Below are 19396 nucleotides of genomic sequence, written 5' to 3'. Positions count from 1 at the left end.
AATGATGCTAAAGCTGAAACTCCCGTACTTTGGCCACCTCATGTGAAGAGTTGACTCATTGGAAAAGAGTCTGATGCTGGGAGGGATTGAGGGCAGGAGGAAAAGGGGACAACAGAGGATGAGATGGCTGGATGGCATCACTGACTCGATGGACGTTGAGTTTGAGTGAACTCTGGGAGATGGTGATGGACAGGGAGGCCTGGAGTGCTGCGATTCATGGGGTTGCAAAGAGTCAGACACGACTGAGCAACTGAACTGAACTGAACTGAACTTCAGAGTCATTTAACCTAGCATTCAAACCAGCAAACTAACAAAAGAAATTGGGATGACTGTCAGTGAACAATACGAGGCTTGACTAATTTGTAGAGACTTTAGTCACCTTCAGTTCAGTTCAGTCACGTCCAACTCTTTGGATTAGCAATCTTTCCTTTATTACCTCAATAAATACACCCCACCTTTTTTCTTTTTACCTTGAATTCTTAATACAGTTCCTTAAACATACACACACTCCAATCTTAATCTGGACTACAGCAGTAGAAAAAGGAATCTGTTGACATTAAGGCCAAGCTTGGGTTAGGATACCCTTAAAGTCTAGCAAAGTAGTGACTGGAGAAAACATGGAAAAGCTAGTGGGAACTGAGAAAAGGGAGAGATTAAGACACTTGCATGGGAAGATTCAAGAGCAGTATTTTAATTGGGGTTATAGATACATTTTTAGGACACTGGTCCATTCTCCCTCACCTTTAACAGGAAAAAAACAAGTATCATATGCCTTTACACCGCATCAGAAAACTGATAGGAAATCTGAGTGCTGGCTTATATATTCTTTGCCCAATAGCAACTGCTAGAGGAAAAATTTCCACAATACCAAACTCCTACAGCAATGGTTAGCAAGCAGCCTTTTAGACCCAAGACAACAAGACACTGGCCTCTCTTCTTTAGAATGTTGTAGGGTAATGACTGTGGGTCCAAGGTTCCGGGAAGGCAATCTCTCAAAAGTAATAAACAAAACCCAACACGTAAGTACATTTTATATCTACTTTCCAGCAAGATGCTTTCAAAATGCCACTTTTAAGGAAAAAAAAAATTTCATAATAGATTAATCACTCATACTTTTAGTCTGTTATTTCCCAAACTTCTGTCATCCAAGTACCATTTTCAGAAGTCATATTACCATATCTGCATCCCACCTGTACTATTTTTTACCTAATACAGGTCTTTCAATTGATTTACTTTTTGCCCTATGCTTAGCAATAGCATCTATGAAATCAGTTTTGAGGTGTTAGGTTTTCCTCCTAATTTAAATTAAAACATATAAAGAACTTTTGTCTCATCAAACATACGTGGGAAAATTTTTACAGAATTTCTTTTATGTTTATCTGCTTATCATTCGAATTATCTTACCTATCTTAACTTACCAAAGTTTGGGAAACACTAATTTGGTACATACTGTTTTATTAAAAGTACTAGCTGAAGATCTGTCTCTCTCCTTTTGACTCCCCCTCTTCTCCTGGTCACCTCTATCTCCTTCCTCCCTCTTCTCTTCTCTATGTAACTTTGTGAACCTCTCTGGGTGTTCCAGGCTGTGGAGAGCACATAGGGAACTGATTACTGGCTAGCTTGCTCTCTCCCCTTTTGATTTCCCCTCTTCTCCTCCTGGTCACCTCTAGCTCCCTCCTCCCTCTTCTCTTCTCCATGTAATTCTGCGAACCTCTCTTGGTGTCCCTCACTGTGGAGAATCTTTTCTCCATTAACCTAGATGTTTTACCATCAGGGTGGTATGGATGGAGAAGTCTTGAGGCTACTGTAAGAATAAGACTGAAAAACCAGAGGCAGAAGGCTTGAATGCAAAACTTGAGAACACCAGAAAACTCCTGACTCCAGGGAACATTAATCGACAAGAGCTCATCCAAAAGCCTCCATGCCTACACTGAAACCAAGCTCCACCCAAGAGCCAACAAGCTTCAGAGCAAGACATACCATGCTAATTCTACAGCAATGCAGGAACATAGCCCTGAGCATTAATATACAGGCTGCCCAAAGTCACACCAAACCCACAGACACCTCAAAACTCACTACTGGACACTTTATTGCACTCCAGAGAGAAGAAATCCAGCTCCACCCACCAGAACACCGACCCAAGCTTTCCTAATCAGGAAACCTTGACAAGCCACTCGTCCAACCCCACCCACAGGGAGGAACCACAAACTTCCAGCATACAGAAAGGCCACCCTAAACACAGCAATCTAAACAAGACGAAAAGGCAGAGAAATATTCAGCAGGTAAAGGAACATGATAAATGCCCACCAAACCAAACAAAAGAGGAGGAAATAGGGAGTCTACCTGAAAAAGAATTCAGAATAATGATAGTAAAAATGATCCAAATCGTGAAAACAAAATGGAGTTACAGATAAATAGCCTGGAGACAAGGATTCAGATGATGCAAGAAATGTTACCTAGAAGAAATAAAAAAGAGTCAATCAATAATGAATCATGCAATAACTGAGATCAAAAACACTCTGGAGAGAACCAACAGTAGAATAACTGAGGCAGAAGATAGGATAAGTGAGGTGGAAGATAGAATGGTAGAAATAAATGAAGCAGAGAGGAAAAAAGAATTTTAAAAAATGAGGACAACTTCAGAGACCTCTGGGACAATGTCAAATGCCCCAACATTTGAATTATAGGAATCCCAGAAGAAGAAGACAAAAAGAAAGGCCATGAGAAAGTAGTTGAGGAGATAATAGTTGAAAACTTCCCTAAAATGGGGAAGGAAATAGCCACCCAAGTCCAAGAAACCCAGAGAGTCCCAAACAGGATAAACCCAAGGTGAAACACCCCAAGACACATATTAATCAAATTAATGAAAATCAAACACAAAGAACAAATATTAAAAGTGGCAAGGGAAAAACAACAAATAACACACAAAGGGATTCCCATAAGGATAACAGCTGATCTTTCAATAGAAACTCTTCAGGCCAGAAGGGAATGGCAGGACATACTTAAAGTGATGAAAGAAAATAACCTACAACCCAGATTACTGTACCCAGCAAGGACCTCATTCAAATATGAAGGAAAAATCAAAAGTTTTACAGACAACCAAAAGCTGAGAGAATTCAGCACCACCAAACAAGCTCTTCAACAAATGCTAAAGGATCTTATCTAGACAGGAAACACAGAAAAAGTTTATAAACTCAAACCCCAAACAACAAAGTAAATAGCAATGGGATCATACTTATCAAGAATCACCTTAAATGTAAATGGGTTGAATCCCCCAACCAAAAGACAAAGACTGGCTGAATGGATACAAAAACAAGACCCCTATATATGCTGTATACAAGAGACCCACCTCAAAACAAGGGACACATACAGACTGAAAGTGAAGGACTGGAAAAAGATATTTCACACAAATCAAGACCAAAAGAAAGTAGGAGTAGCAATACTCAAAGTAGGAGTAGCAATACTCAGATAAAATAGACTTTGAAATAAAGGCTGTGAAAAGAGACAAAGGACACTACATAATGATCAAAGGGTCAATCCAAGAAGAAGATATAACAATTATAAATATATATGCACCCAACATAGGAGCACTGCACTATGTAAGGAAAATGCTAACAGGTATGAAAGGGGAAATTAACAACAACACAATAATAGTGGGAGACTTTAATACCCCACTCACACCTATGGATAGATCAACTAAACAGAAAATTAGCAAGGAAACACAAACTTTAAATGATATAATAGGCCAGTTAGACCTAATTGATATCTATAGGACATTTCACCCCAAATCAATGAATTTCACCTTTTTCTCAAGTGCACATGAAACCTTCTCCAGGACAGACCACATCCTGGGCCATAAATCTAGCCTTGGTAAATTAAAAAAAAATGGAAATCATTCCAAGCATCTTTTCTGATCACAATGCAGTAAGATTAGATGTCAACTACAGGAAAAAAACTATTAAAAATACAACATATGGAGGCTAAACAACACGCTTCTGAAAAAACAACAAATCACAGAAGAAATCAAAATATGCATAGAAACGATGAAAATGAAAACACAACAACCCAAAACCTATGGAACTCAGTAAAAGCAGTGCCAAGGGGAAGGTTCACAGCAATACAAGCCTACCACAAGAAATAAGAGAAAAGTCAAATAAATAACCTAACTCTATCTGGTAGTCATATATGGATGTGAGAGCTGGACTATAAAGAAAGCTGAGCACCAAAGAACTTATGTTTTTCAACTGTGGTGTTGGAGAAGACTCTTGAGAGTCCCTTGGACTGCAAGGAGATCCAACCAGTCCATCCTAAAGGAGATCAGTCTTGGGTGTTCATTGGAAGGACTGATGTTCAAGCTGAAACTCCAATACTTTGGCCATCTGATGCGAACAGCTGACTCATTTGAAAAGGCCCTGATGCTGGGAAAGATTGAGGGCAGGAGGAGAAGGGGATGACAGAGGATGAGATGGTTGGATGGCATCACTGACTTGATGGACATGAATTTGAGTGAACTCCAGGAGTTGGTGATGGACAGGGAGGCCTGGTGTGCTGCGATTCATGGGGTCGCAAAGAGTCAGACATGGCTGAGCTGAGCTGAACACCTAAAGCAACTAGAAAAGGAGGAAATCTGCCTCTTGAGAAATCTGTATGCAGGTCAGGAAGCAACAGTTAGAACTGGACATGGAACAACAGATTAGTTCCAAATAGGAAAAGGAGTACGTCAAGACTGTATATTGTCACCCTGTTTATTTAACCTATATGCAGAGTACATCCTGAGAAACGCTGGACTGGAAGAAACACAAGCTAGAATCAAGATTGCCGGGAGAAATATCAATAACCTCAGATATGCAGATGACACCACCCCTATGGCAGAAAGTGAAGAGGAACTAAAAAGCCTCTTGATGAAAGTCAAAGTGGAGAGTGAAAAAGTTGGCTTAAAGCTCAACATTCAGAAAACGAAGATCATGGCATCCGGTCCCATCACTTCATGGGAAATAGATGGGGAAACAGAGGAAACAGTGTCAGACTTTAGTTTTCTGGGCTCCAAAATCACTGCAGATGGTGACTGCAGCCATGAAATTAAAAGACACTTACTCCTTGGGAGGAAAGTTATGACCAACCTAGATAGCATATTGAAAAGCAGAGACATTACTTTGCCAACAAAGGTTCATCTAGTCAAGGCTATGGTTTTTCCTGTGGTCATGTATGGATGTGAGAGTTGGACTGTGAAGAAGGCTGAGCGCTGTAGAATTGATGCTTTTGAACTGTGGTGTTGGAGAAGACTCTTGAGAGTCCCTTGGACTGCAAGGAGACCCAACCAGTCCATTCTGAAGGAGATCAGCCCTGGGATTTCTTTGGAAGGAATGATGCTAAAGCTGAAACTCCAGTACTTTGGCCACCTCATGCGAAGAGTTGACTCATTGGAAAAGACTCTGATGCTGGGAGGGATTGGGGGCAAGAGGAGAAGGGGACGGCAGAGGATGAGATGGCTGGATGGCATCATTGACTTGATGGACGTGAGTCTGAGTGAACTCCGGGAGTTGGTGATGGACAGGGAGGCCTGGCGTGCTGCGATTCATGGGGTTGCAAAGAGTCGGACATGACTGAGCGACTGATCTGATCCGATCTGATCTGAGTTAGTAAAAGGAAAGAAATCATAAAAATTAGGGCAGAAATAAATGAAAAAGAAACAAAGGCGACCATAGCAAAAATCAACAAAGCTAAAAGCTGGTTATTTGAGAGGATAAATGAAATAGACAAACCATTAGCCAGATTCATCAAGAAAAAAAGGGAGAAGAATCAAATCAATAAAATTAGAAATGAAAATAGAGAAATCACAACAGACAACACAGAAATACAAAGGATCATAAGAGACTATTATCAGCAACTATATACTAATAAAATGGACAACTTGGAAGAAATGGAAAAATTCTTAGAAAAGTATAACTTTCCAAAACTGAACCAGGAAGAAATAGAAAATTTTAAACAGGTCCATCTCAAGCACGGAAATCAAAAGTGTAATCATAAATCTTCAAGCAAACAAAAGCCCAGGACCAGACAGCTTCACAGCTGAATTCTAACAAAAATTTAAAGAAGTGCTAACACCTACCCTACTCAAACTCTTCCAGAAAATTGCAGAAGAAGGTAAACTTCCAAACTCATTCTATGAGGCCACCATCACCCTAATACCAAAACCAGACAAAGAATGCCACAAAAAAAGGAAACTACAGGCCAATATCACTGATGAACATAGATGCAAAAATCCTTAACAAAATTCTAGCAAACAGAATTTAACAACATATTAAAAAGATCATACGTCATGACCAAGTGGGGTTTATCCCAGGGATGCAAGGATTCTTGAAAATCCACAAATCAATCAATGTAATACACCACATTAACAAATTGAAAGATAAAAACCATATGATTATCTCAATAGATGCAGAGAAAGCCTTTGACAAAATTCAACATCCATTTATGATAAAAACTCTCCAGAAAGCAGGAATAGAAGGAACATAGCTCAAGATAATAAAAGCCATATATGATAAACCCACAGCAAACATTATCCTCAATGGTGAAAAATTGAAAGCATTTCCCCTAAAGTCAGGAACAAGACAAGGGTGCCCACTCTCACCACAGTTTTGGAAGTTTTAGCCACAACAATCAGAGAAGAAAAAGAAATAAAAGGAATCCAGATTGGAAAAGAAGAAGTAAAACTCTCACTGTTTGCGGATGACATGATCCTCTACATAGAAAACCCTAAAGACTCCATCAGAAAATTACTAGAGCTAATCAATGACTACAGTAAAGTTTCAGGATATAAAATTAACACAGAGAAATCCCTTGCATTCCTATACACTAACAATGAGAAAACAGAAAGAGGAATTAAGGAAACAATTCCATTCACCATTGTAACGAAAAGAATAAAATACTTAGGAATAAATCTACCTAAAGAAACAAAAGACCTATGCATAGAAAACTATAAACACTGATGAAAGAAATCAAAGGTGACACAAATAGATGGAGAAATATACCATGTTCATGGATCAGAAGAATCAATATAGTGAAAATGAGTATACTACCCAAAGGAATCTATAGATGCAATGCAATACCTATCAAGCTACCAACAGTATTTTTCACAGAGCTAGAACAAATAATTTCACAATTTGTATGGAAATACAAAAACCCTCAAATAGCCAAAGCAATCTTGAGAAAGAAGAATGGAACTGGAGGAATCAACCCCCAGTGGAAGTAGACTTCAGGCTCTACTACAAAGCCACAGTCATCAAGACAGTATGGTACTGGCACAAAGACAGAAATATAGATAAACGGAACAAAATAGAAAGCCCAGAGATAAATCCATGCACCTATGGACACCTCATCTTTGACAAAGGAGGCAAGAATATACACTGGAGAAAAGACAATCTCTTTAACAAGTAGTGCTGGGAAAACTGGTCAACCACTTGTAAAAGAATGAAACTAGAACACTTTCTAACGCCAAACACAAAAATAAACTCAAAATGGATTAAAGAGCTAAATGTAAGACCAGAAACTATAAAACTTCTAGATGAAAACATACAAGAATATACAATGGAGAAAAGACAATCTCTTTAACAAGTGGTGCTGAGCACAAGCTGGAATCCAGATTGCCAGGAGAAATATCAATAATCTCAGATATGCAGATGACACCACCCTTATGGCAGAAAGTGAAGAAGAACTAAAGACCCTCTTGAGAAGAGTGAAAAAGTTGGTTTAAAGCTCAACATTCAGAAAACTAAGACCATGGCAGCCAGTCCCATCACTTCATGGCAAATAGCTGGGGAAATAGTGGAAACAGTGGCTGACTTTATTTTGGGGGGCTCCAAAATCACTGCAGATGGTGAATGCAGCCATGAAATTAAAAGACGCTTGCTCCTTGGAAGGAAAGTTGTGACCAACCTAGACAGCATATTAAAAAGCAGAGATATTACTTTGCCAACAAAGGTCCGTCTAGTCAAGGCTATGGTTTCTCCAGTAGTCATGTATGGATGTGAGAGTTGGACTATAAAGAAAGCTGAGCACCGAAGAATTGATGCTTTTGAACTGTGGTGTTGGAGAAGACTCTTGAGAGTCCCTTGGACTGCAAGGAGATCCAACCAGTCCATCCTAAAGGAGATCAGTCCTGGGTGTTCATTGGAAGGACTGATGTTGAAGCTGAAATTCCAATACCTTGGCCACCTGATGTGAAGAGCTGACTCATTTGAAAAGAACCTGATTCTGGGAAAGACTGAGGGCAGAAGGAGAAGGGGATGACAGAGGATGAGATGGTTGGATGGCATCATTGGCTCAATGGACATGGCTTTGGGTAGACTCCGGGAGTTGGTGATGGATAGCGAGGCATGGCGTGCTGCGGTACATAGCGTTGCAGAGTCAGACACGACTGAGTGACTGAACCGAACTGAACTGAAGAGGAAGACATGGGCAAAACACTCTCTGACATAAATCACAGCAGATCCTTTATGACCCACCTCCCAGAGTAATGGAAATAAAAGCAAAAATAGACAAATGTGACCTAATTAAACTTAAAAGCTTTTGCACAATAAAGGAAACTATTAACAAGGTGAAAAGACAGCCTTAAGAATGGGAGAAAATAATAGCAAATGAAACAACTGACAAAGAATTAATCTCAAAAATATACAAGCAGTTCCTGCAGCTCAATTCCAGAAAAATAAACGACCCAATCAAAAAATGGGCCAAAGAACTAAACAGACATTTCTCCAAAGAAGACATACAGATGGCTAACAAATACATGAAAAGATGCTCAATATCACTCATTATCAGAGAAATGCAAATCAAATCCACTATGAGGTATCATCTCATGCCAGTCAGAATGGCTACGATCCAAAAGTCTACAAGCAATAAATGCTGGAGAGGGTGTGGAGAAAAGGGAACCCTCTTACACTGCTGGTGGGAATGCAAACTAGTACAGTCACTATGGAGAACAGTGTGGAGATTCCTTAAAAAACTGGAAATAGAACTGCCATACGACCCAGCAATCCCACTGCTGGGCATACACACCAAGGAAACCAGAATTGAAAGAGACATGTGTACCCTACTGTTCATCACAGCACTGTTTACAATAGCCAGGACATGGAAGCAATCTAGATGTCCATCGTCAGACAAATAGATAAGAAAGCTGTGGTACATATACACAATGGAATATTACTCAGCCATTAAAAAGAATACATTTGAATCCATTCTAATGAGATGGATGAAACTGGAGCCTATCATACAGAGTGAAGTAAGCCAGATAGAAAAACACCAATACAGTATACTACTGTATATATACGGAATTTAGAAAGGTGGTAACGACGACCCTATATGCGAGACAGCAAAAGAGACACAGATGTAAAGAGCAGTCTTTTGGACTCTGTGGGAGAAGGTGAGGGTGGGATGATTTGAGAGGGTAGCGCTGAAATGTGTATATTATCATATGTGAAGCGGATCACCGGTCCAGGTTCAATGCATGAGACAGGGTGCTCAGGGCTGGTGCACTGGGATGACCCTGGGGGATGGGATGGGGAGGGGAGGTGGGAAGGGGGTTCAGGATGGGGAATACATGTGCGCCCGTGGCTGATTCATGTTGATGTCTGGAAAAAACCACTACAATATTGTAAAGTAATTAGCCTCCAATTAAAATAAATAAATTTTTTAAAAAGTACTAGCTGAGATCTGGGAACTGGGCTGTAGCTTTGGAGAAAGCTATACTAATTGTGATGCACTGAGTTGGGGGAAGATTGAGTGAAATGAGAAGGACTTCATGCAGCCATAGGTTAGCAGGAAGGCACTTGGGAGATAGAGCCTGAAAAGAGGTGGAAAGGGTACCAAAAACAACCAGAGTTTATTCTGCAACTTTACCTGTGCCCCCCACCTTATCAACAGCCTTTGGTATTTTTATTATAGGTACTTGTACTGCATAGTGTGCATAGATCATACACACATAGTATGCATAGATCATACACACATCTAGGAAGAAGGCCTTCAATACATACTCAACTGCATCAGTAATTTGTGTAACACCTCACAGTTAACAAAGAGTGAGGGAGGTATAACCTCCATTTTACAGATGAGGAAACCTTCCTCAGCGTCACACTGCTAATGCATGGCAGTATTTAAACCTAAGTCTCTTGTATATCTCTACATCACTGTGCTCCTCCTATAATCAACAAGGGGCAAGGAGCCAGTGATACTGGAATTAGCTACTCATTCTGAAATAACAATTTTTTAAAACCGCTTATATACTATATACTATAGTATTATAGTTAACAGGGTGTACTATGGAACCAAATTGCCTGGATTCAAAAACTGGCTCTACCATTTAGTAATTGTGTAAACTTGGGCAAACTTTGTCTTTTTATGCTCAATATCCTCATCTATCAATTTTGACTACCAACAGCACCTATCTCATAGGACTGTTTAAAGATACTAATAGTATCGACCACATAAGAACATGTCAAGGACCTTGCAGACTGAAAGTGTAATATTAAGTGCTTGTTATTATTATTGACTGTCCTCTATTTACCACTTTATACACATTACCTCATTTAAGCCTTCCAATAACCTGTGAGGTAGTTATTATCCGTTCCATTTTATCTCTGAGGAAATTCAAGCCCAGAAAAGTAATCTATTCAATCCTGAAACAAGCAAGTGACAGAATTAAACTCAAGCATAATTCTAACCACACTCTGAAATGTTGCCTCTCAACATATTTAAGCTTCTTACTCAACTACATTGGAGAAGGAAATGGCAACCCACTCCAGTGTTCTTGCCTGGAGAATCCCAGGGACGGGGGAGCCTGGTGGGTTGCAGTCTATGGGGTCGCACAGGGTTGGACACAACTGAAGCGACTTAGCAGCAGCAGCAACTCGACTACATGGACAGGAAGGTCAAAAGTACCTGTTTGTTAAGACCTAGACTCATTGGAAAAGAGCCTGATGCTGGGAAAGATTGTAGGCAGGAGGAGAAAGGGACAACAGAGGATGAGATGGTTGGATGGCATCACTGACTCAATGGACATGAGTTTGATCAAGCTCTGGGAGTTGGTGATGGACAGGGAAGCCTGGTGTGCTGCAGTCCATGGAGTCGCAAAGAGTTGGACACAACTAAGCGGCTGAACTGAACTGCAGGCTCCATTAATACACCCAGTATAAAATAAAGATTTTTAAGAGTCAATTACGTACACACGGACTTTCCTAGTGGCTCAGATGGTAAATAATCTGTCTGCAATACAGGAGACCCAAGTTTGATCCTTGGGTGGGGAAGATCCCCTGAAGGAGGAATTGGCAACCCACTCCAGTATTCTTGCCTGGAGAATCCTATGGAGAGAAGAGCCTGGTGGGCTACAATCTGTGGGATCACAAAGAGTTAGACACGACTAACACTTTTTAATCACTTTATACACACACACACACACACACACACACACACACACACACAAGCAGTAAACTAATTATGGTTCTCAATACAGGAAATGCCTAGATGCCCCTTAAGTTAGGGTTGTGTTGTGTGCTTGGTCGCTCAGTCCTGTCTGACTTTGCAACTCCATGGACTGCAGCCTGCCAGGCTCCTCTGCCTATGGAATTCTCCAGGCAAGAATACTGGAGTGGGTTGCCATTCCCTTCTCCAGGGGATCTTCCTGACCCAGGGACCAAACCGAAGTCTCCCACGTTGCAGGCAGATTCGTTACCATCTGAGCCACCAGGGAAACCATTATCTTAGCACCTGAACAAATGCAGTAACCTGCACAGGGACTCAGAGAGTTTTAAGAAGTGGCTTTTCCACCTGTTAGCTGGGATCCCATCATCTCCCTCCTGGTGGCTGACACTTCACCCCTAGGCTTTGCCTTGGCTGAAGCAAAGCTTAGAAGGAACTGATTCTCAAGCTTTCCCACTGCCCCAGGTAGATGATCCAGGAAAACTAAAAGGGGTGGGGCGGGGTGGGGGGCGGGCCAAAGCTGCTGTTTTCACTGTCAGAGAGATTAAAGGCAGCTGGGGCTCGGCCTCCTATTCCGGAACCCTCATCTACCTGTCGAGCCAATTGCTTAGGTCTCCCTTATGCCACATCGTTTCCTAAGTGCCATTAACAGAACCTTAGGTTTCTGTGAGCCAACGCGGGCAAATCTCTGGGTTCAGTGGTTGAATTAGCATTGAGGTTGAATTACCTCACAAAAAAGCTAAATAACCCTGCCTAAAAGAAAATAGGAAGTGCCATGTCAAGCTCTCTGGGCCATCTAAACAGCCTAGGAGGGCCACCGTGTTTCTGACACCTGGGCGCCAGGGAATGCCGCTTAACCGCTGGCAGCTCAGAGCGACTGTCCCTCCCTCCTCGGCCCCCTGCCCGAGCTGCCCGATATCCCGGCAGGTCAGCCGAAGGGCAACCGCCGTTCGCGCGGCCCCAGTGATCCCTTAAGTTGAAGGGAACGAAGTCCCAGCAATCCCACCCCTCCAAATCTCCACGACTCCGACGACTCCCGCTCCCACGCCACGAACTTAGTTCCCGCCCGGGGTAGGTAGGTCTGTAGTCCCAACGGCGAGAGTCAGGACCGTGGCAGGAGACCAGGAGAGAGAGGGGAGCGGCAGATCAGAGATCGGGCGACCCCAAGAAGGGAGGAAGGAGGACTGGGAGGGGCCAGGTCGTACCTGTCGAGCCGAGACCCGCCGCTCCGAGTGACGCGCTTCGCAGTGCACTGTGGGGCCGGGGAGTGGCCTCTCCGCGGGGCAGCCCCGCGTGCAACGTGGCTGGCACCCAGCGGGATCAAGCCCCGCCCCCGTTCCTTGCTCAGGCCAATCAGGTTCTGGGGGAAGGACACACTTACCCTCCTCCCCCCGACCCCCGGCCCCGCTCCAGGGGAGATTGACAGCTTTTCACGCTTCTATGCCAAGAGAGTGGCAAGTCCTGGATTGACTGATTATACTGTCCCTGGCAAATTAGGCTGATCTCCCGTCTGCCGCCTGTACCTGCACGTAGTTTGTTTCTTAGCGGCCCTGCAGGAAACACTTATCGAAGAAACATGAAAGTCCCCCTCTGAGTGAACAAGAAAAGGACCTGTCCCATTATTACCACGCCCGGGAAGGCATCCAACCTTGACAAAGAAATGCCAGATGCTGTTCCTGCAGTCCATCCCAGCTTTTGCATCGCTCATGCATTATTAAACAAATACTTACTGACTGCATACTATGTGCCAAGCACAGTGTTAGGCATTGGGTTATAGGAGTGAACATAACTTTCGGTGGATATAATGTGTGATAGGAGCAAGAGATGTTAAAGCATAAACATTACGTAATTATAAATTGTGATCAGTTCTATGAAGGAAAATTAGTGCGTGCAACGATAGATTAATCAGGACTATGGGGGAAGAATTCTTTGAAGAAGTGCCTTTGAAGCTCCAGGCACATGAAAGAGGCTTTAAGAATGTTGCAGGCATAGGGAATATTATGTTTGAGATTGTTGGGGCATGAAAGAATTTGATGTGTTCTAGGAACATGTCACTGAAAGGAAGTCAGTGGGGTTGAGGTGTAGGAGCAAACGAGTTGAAATGAATCAGAGGCCAGACTATGCAGGCTCTTCCTGGCCACATTATAAATTTTAGACTGTATTTTGGAATGTATCTTAAGGTCAATGGGCAGCTAACAGAGTGTTAAGTAGGGTCAGATTTATGGATTTATTAATAAACTCTCACTTAGGTTGTTTGTGGGGAATAGTTTGAAAGAGGAGAGAAGGGCTTACTGGAAGTCCAGTTTGGAGGCAGTTACATTAATTAAGGCCAGAGATGACGGTGGCTTGAACTAGGGTAATGACACTAGAGACAGAAAGATTTGGATAATTTTGAAATACTTATTTATAAATTAGAGGTGGAATCCAAAGGATGTAATAAAGAATTGGTTTGCCTAGGATGATAAAGAAAAGTGGAGCATTAAGGATGACTTACTAGATGAATTAAGAACCCATTTACTGACTCAGGGAACCTAGAAGGAGGAGCAAATGGTCTTGGACATATTTAGTTGGACATGCTTGTATATGCAGATGTCAAACAGATTTGGAGATGTAAGTCTGAAGTCCAGAAGCAATGTCTGGACTAATTATATAAATTTGCTGGTTGTTGGAGTGGGTTGACCAAGCAATTCCATTCCTAGATATATATGCAACAGAAATGTATTCATATGTTTACCATAAACATATATAAGAATATACCACATATATAAGAATTCTCATAGGATAAATCAACTTTAGAATATTCGCATAGTAGAACAGTATACAGGAAAGAGAATGAACAATCAACAACTACATACAAAACATGGATGATTCTCACAACTGTAAAACTGACTGATATAAGCCAGACACAGAAACTGTATACTACTTGATTCTACTTATATAACATTCAAACAGAGACAAAAATAATATATTTGGTAATAGAAGTTAGACTGTTGGTTACCTTAGGTGGCATTAAGTTTTGGAAAGTGCCCCTAGGGGGCTTCTGGGGTTCTAGTAATGTTTGATCTGGATGTTAATTACACTAGTGTGTTTGATTAATGAAAATTCATGAGGTTGGGAATTCCATGGCAATCCAGTGGGAACTCTCCCTGCTTCTACTGCAGGGGGCACAGGTTCAATCCCTGATCAAGGAACTAAGATCCTGCATGCTACATGGAGCAGGCAAAAAAAAAGAAAAGAAAATTCATCAAATTGAACACTTAAGATATACAATTTTTAGTATGCATCTTAGTATTCAGTAGAAATTTTATATTTTTAAAGTGGTATGGTGATCCAGCCATAAATAAGTGACCGGTACCAAACTAAACTAACTTTCCTACCACAAACAATAGAAAACTGAACCAAATCTATAAGACAAGTGTCTCTTCAGACATTGGGCAGCAGGCACAGTAGAACTGTGATCTTAGAAAGAAGGAAAGCAAATAAGATGAGCCCAAAGACGTCCCCAGATTTTCTTTCTGGTGGTATTTTCCAAAGCATAGGATTGAAGAAAGCTAAGCAGAATACAGTACTCTCTCTAACTGAGGAGAGTGAAATTTGAATTATGAGAGATGGAGGCAACTGAAATTTGCAGGGCAGAGAACCAGATTAAGAGTTTCAGAAATATACGTGAGTCTCCTTGAATCTTTGGCATAGCTTTAATGAGACTCCAGGAGGCTGGTTAAATAACAACTACTGTGGGAACTACAAGCTGAACAACTACTAGATCTTAAATAAGGTTTGGAAACATTGACATTCTGACTAACTGGAATGGAAAAACCTCATTAAACAAATAGGGCATTTGGTAAGAAAACCTCAGAAAGGTCACAGTTTAGAGATAAGGCTAAATTAGCCCAAAAGTAAAGGCTATTCTAGACTCACTGAAACAAAACAGAAAACTTACATGCAAGTAAATTAAGTGCTTCATTGAATGAAACTTAATAATCTTTAAGGACAACAAAATCCAGGCACTAAACAATGTAGCACCCATAATGTCCAGTATCCAAAAGTCAGTTTTCATTCCAATCCCAAAGAAAGGCAATGCCAAAGAATGCTCAAACTACCGCACAATTGCACTCATCTCACATGCTAGCAAAGTAATGCTCAAAATTCTCCCAGCCAGGCTTCAGCAATACATGAACTGTGAACTTCTAGATGTTCAAGCTGGTTTTAGAAAAGGCCGAGAAACCAGAGATCAAATTGCCAACATCCGCTGGATCATAGAAAAAGCAAGAGAGCTCCAGAAAAACATCTATTTCTGCTTTATTGACTATGCCAAAGCCTTTGACTGTGTGGATCACAACAAACTGTGGAAAATTCTGAAAGAGATGGGAATACCAGACCACCTGACCTGCCTCTTTAGAAATCTGTATGCAGTTCAGGAAGCAATAGTTAGAACTAGACATGGAACAACAGACTGGTTCCAAATAGGAAAAGGAGTGCATCAAGACTGTGTATTGTCACCCTGCTTATTTAACTTATATGCAGAGTACATTATGAGAAACGCCAGGCTGAATGAAGCTGGAATCAAGATTGCCAGAAGAAATATCAATAACCTCAGATATGCAGATGACATCACTCTTAGGACAGAAAGTGAAGAAGAACTAAAAAGGCTCTTGATGAAAGTAAAAGAGGAGAGTGAAAAAGTTGGCTTAAAGCTCAACATTCAGAAAACTAAGATCATGGCATCCAGTCCCATCACTTCATGGCAAATAGATGGGGAAACAGTGGCTGACTTTATTTTATTGGGCTCCAAAATCACTGCAGATGGTGACTGCAGCCATGAAATTAAAAGATGCTTGCTCCTTGGAAGAAAAGCTATGACCAACCTAGACAGCATATTAAAAAGCAGAGATATTACTTTGCCAATAAAGGTCCGTCTAGTCAAAGTTATGGTTTTTCCAGTAGTCATATATGGATGTGAGAGTTGGACTATAAAAAAATCTGAGCACCGAAGAAGTGATGCTTTTCAACTGTGGTGTTGGAGAAGTCTCTTGAGAGTCCCTTGGACTGCAAGGGGATCCAACCAGTCCATCCTAAGGGAGATCAGTCCTGGGTGTTCATTGGAAGGACTGATGTTGAAGCTGAAACTCAGATACTTTGGCCACCTGATGCAAAGAACTGACTCATTTGAAAAGGCCCTGATGCTGGGAAAGATTGAAGGCATAAGGAGAAGGGGACGACAGAGGATGAGATGGTTGGATGGCATTATCCACTCAATGGACATCAGTTTGGGTAAACTCCGAGAGTTGGTGATGCATAGGGAAGCCTGACATGCTGCAGTCCATGGGGCGCAAAGAGTCGGACATGACTGAACTGAACTGAATTATATGAAGAAGCAAGAAAATGGGAGTCATGAACAGGAGAAAAATTAGTCAATGGACCCAGAAATGACAATGATAATGAATTTATCAGAGGACTTAAAACAGCTGTTAAAAATGTAGCCAGGAATTTAAAGGAAAACACAAGAAATGAAAACTATAAAAATAACCAAATAGAACTTTTAGGGCAGAAAAATACAGTATCCAAAATGAAAACTTTACTGGATGGCCTTAAAAACAGCTTAGTTATACAGAAAAAAAGATCTGTGAATGAGAAAATAGTACAAAAAGAATTATCTATACCAGAGCACAAAGAGAATAAAAGTTGAAAAGAAAATGAAAAGAGACTTAGTGACCTACAGGACAATACCAAGTTACCTAGCACATGTATTATCAGAGACCCAGAAAGAGAAGAGAGGTGATTTTAAAATATTTGAAGAAATAACAGCCAAAACTTTTCTAAATTTAATGAAAAATAGAAATCCACAGTATCAAGAAATCAAACCAACCCTAAAGAGGATAAACACAGAGAATCCTTATCAATGCACATTACACAAAACTGCTGAAAATAAATAATTAAAAGAAAATATTAGAAACAACCAGAGAAAAAGCCACCTTGTATACAGAGGAAAAGATAAGAATTACTACTAAGAATCAGAGAGATTGTAAGCCACAATTTTTTAAAATTTACTTATTTTTAATTGGAGGGTAATTGCTTTACAATGTTGTGTTGATATCTGCCATACATCAACATGGACCAGCCACAGGTATACATATGTCCCCTTCCTCTTGAACCTCCCTCCCACCTACCCCGTCATCCCACCCCTGTAGGTTGTCACAGAGCCCCAGATTGAGCTCCCTGTGTTATACATCAAATTCCTACTGTCTATCTATTTTACATATGGTGATGTATATGTTTCAGTGCTACGCTCTCAATTCACCCCATTCTCTCCTTGCTCGACTGTGTCCACACGTCTGTCCTCTATCGTCTGCATCTCTATTGCCGCCCTACAAATAGGTTCATCAGTACCATTTTTCTAGATTCCATACATATGTGTTAATATACAATATTTGTTTTTCTCTTTCTGACTTACTTCACTCTGTATAACAGGCTCTAGGTTCATCCACCTCACTAGAACTGACTCAGATTTGTTCCTTTTTATGGCTGAGTAATATCCCATTGTATATATATTATATATGTGTGTATGTGTATGTGTCTATCTTCTTTACCCATTCATCTGTTGATGGACATCTAGGTTGCTTCCATGTCCTGGCTATTGTAAATAGTGCTGCAATGAACACCGGGGTGCATGTGTATTTTAGAATTGTGGTTTTCTCAGGGTCTATGCCCAGTAGTAGGATTTCTGGGTCATATGGTAGGTTTATTCTTAGCTTTTAAAGAAATCTCCGTACTGTTCTCCATAGTGGCTGTATTTACACTCCTGCCAACAGTGCAAGAGGGTTCCCTTTTTTCTACATCCTCTCCAGAATTTATTGTTTGTAGATTTTTTGATGATGGACATACTGACTGGTGTGAGGTGGTATCTCATTGTAGTTTTGAGTTGCATTTCTCTATTCATAATAAGTGATGTTGAGCACTTTGTAATGTTTATTAACCATCTATATGTCTTCTTGGAGAAATGTCTGTTCAGGTCTTCTGCCCATTTTTTAATTGGGTTGTTTGTTCCTCTGATATTGAGTTGCCTGAGCTGCTTATAAATTTTGGAGATTAATCCTTTACCAGTTGTTTCATTTGTAATTATTTTCTTCCATTTTGAGGGTGGTCTTTTCATCTTGTTTATGGTTTCCTTTGCTGTGAAAAAACCTTTAAGTTTAATTAGATTCCCTTTGTTTTTATTTCCATTATTCTAGGAGGTGGGTTATAGAGGCTCTTGCTGTGATTTATGTCTAAGTATGTTCTGCCTATATTTCCCTTTAAGAGTTTTAGAATTTCTGGTCTTACATTTAGGTCTTTAATCCATTTTGAGTTTATCTTTGTGTATGGTGTTAGGATGTGTACTAATTTCATTCTTTTACACATAACTGTCCAATTTTCCAAGCACAGCTTACTGAACAGACTACTTTTCTTCATATATTCTTGCCTCCTTCATCAAAGGTAAGATGTCCATAGGTGCTTGGGTTTAATCGCTGGTCTTTCTAACTTGTTACATTGGTATATATTTCTGTTTTTGTGCCACTACCACCCTGTCTTGATGACTGTAGTGTAAGCCAGAATATAATGGAATAAAATCTGAAAGAAAAATCTCTGTTCATCTAGAACTTTATATCCAGCAAAAATTCTTTCAAAGTATGAAGGTGAAATAATGGCAAATAACAGCAGGATATACATTTTTCTGAGTGCACATGTACTATTCATTAAGCTACACCATACTCTGGGGCATAAAAATAAGTTTTAAAATATTAGTGGAGCAAAAGAAACCAAATACTAAAAAGTATATTCTGTATCTTTCCATTTAAATGAGGATCTAAACAAATAAAAATAATATATAGTGAAAAGAAAATCAGAAAAATGCTTGCCTCTAGTGGTTGGGTTGACTAGAAAGCAATAG

General features: G+C 40.6%; 1 protein-coding gene across 2 annotated transcripts in view; it reads right to left on the bottom strand.

Moving 5' to 3' along the window:
• SEC22A (SEC22 homolog A, vesicle trafficking protein) overlaps positions 1–12740 on the bottom strand; it is an 85246-nt gene extending 72506 nt beyond the window's left edge. The window contains exons 1-2 of one of the 2 annotated variants that reach the window (XM_027535667.1): positions 12675–12713; positions 10576–10670 (exon numbers count right to left, since the gene is read on the bottom strand). In XM_027535667.1, coding sequence (XP_027391468.1) covers positions 10576–10580 — 5 coding nt within the window. In that variant the 5' untranslated portion in view covers positions 10581–10670; positions 12675–12713. Of the gene's footprint in view, positions 1–10575; positions 10671–12674 lie in introns of both variants that reach the window. The other variant, XM_027535719.1, reaches the window with a different exon arrangement.
• Positions 12741–19396: the final 6656 nt, after the last annotated feature.

This window comes from Bos indicus x Bos taurus, chromosome 1 (genome assembly GCF_003369695.1).
Source record: "Bos indicus x Bos taurus breed Angus x Brahman F1 hybrid chromosome 1, Bos_hybrid_MaternalHap_v2.0, whole genome shotgun sequence".
NCBI classification, from domain to species: Eukaryota; Metazoa; Chordata; class Mammalia; order Artiodactyla; family Bovidae; genus Bos; species Bos indicus x Bos taurus.
Note: the sequence above shows the minus strand (reverse complement) of the source record. Positions and strands in the feature narration are given on the sequence as shown.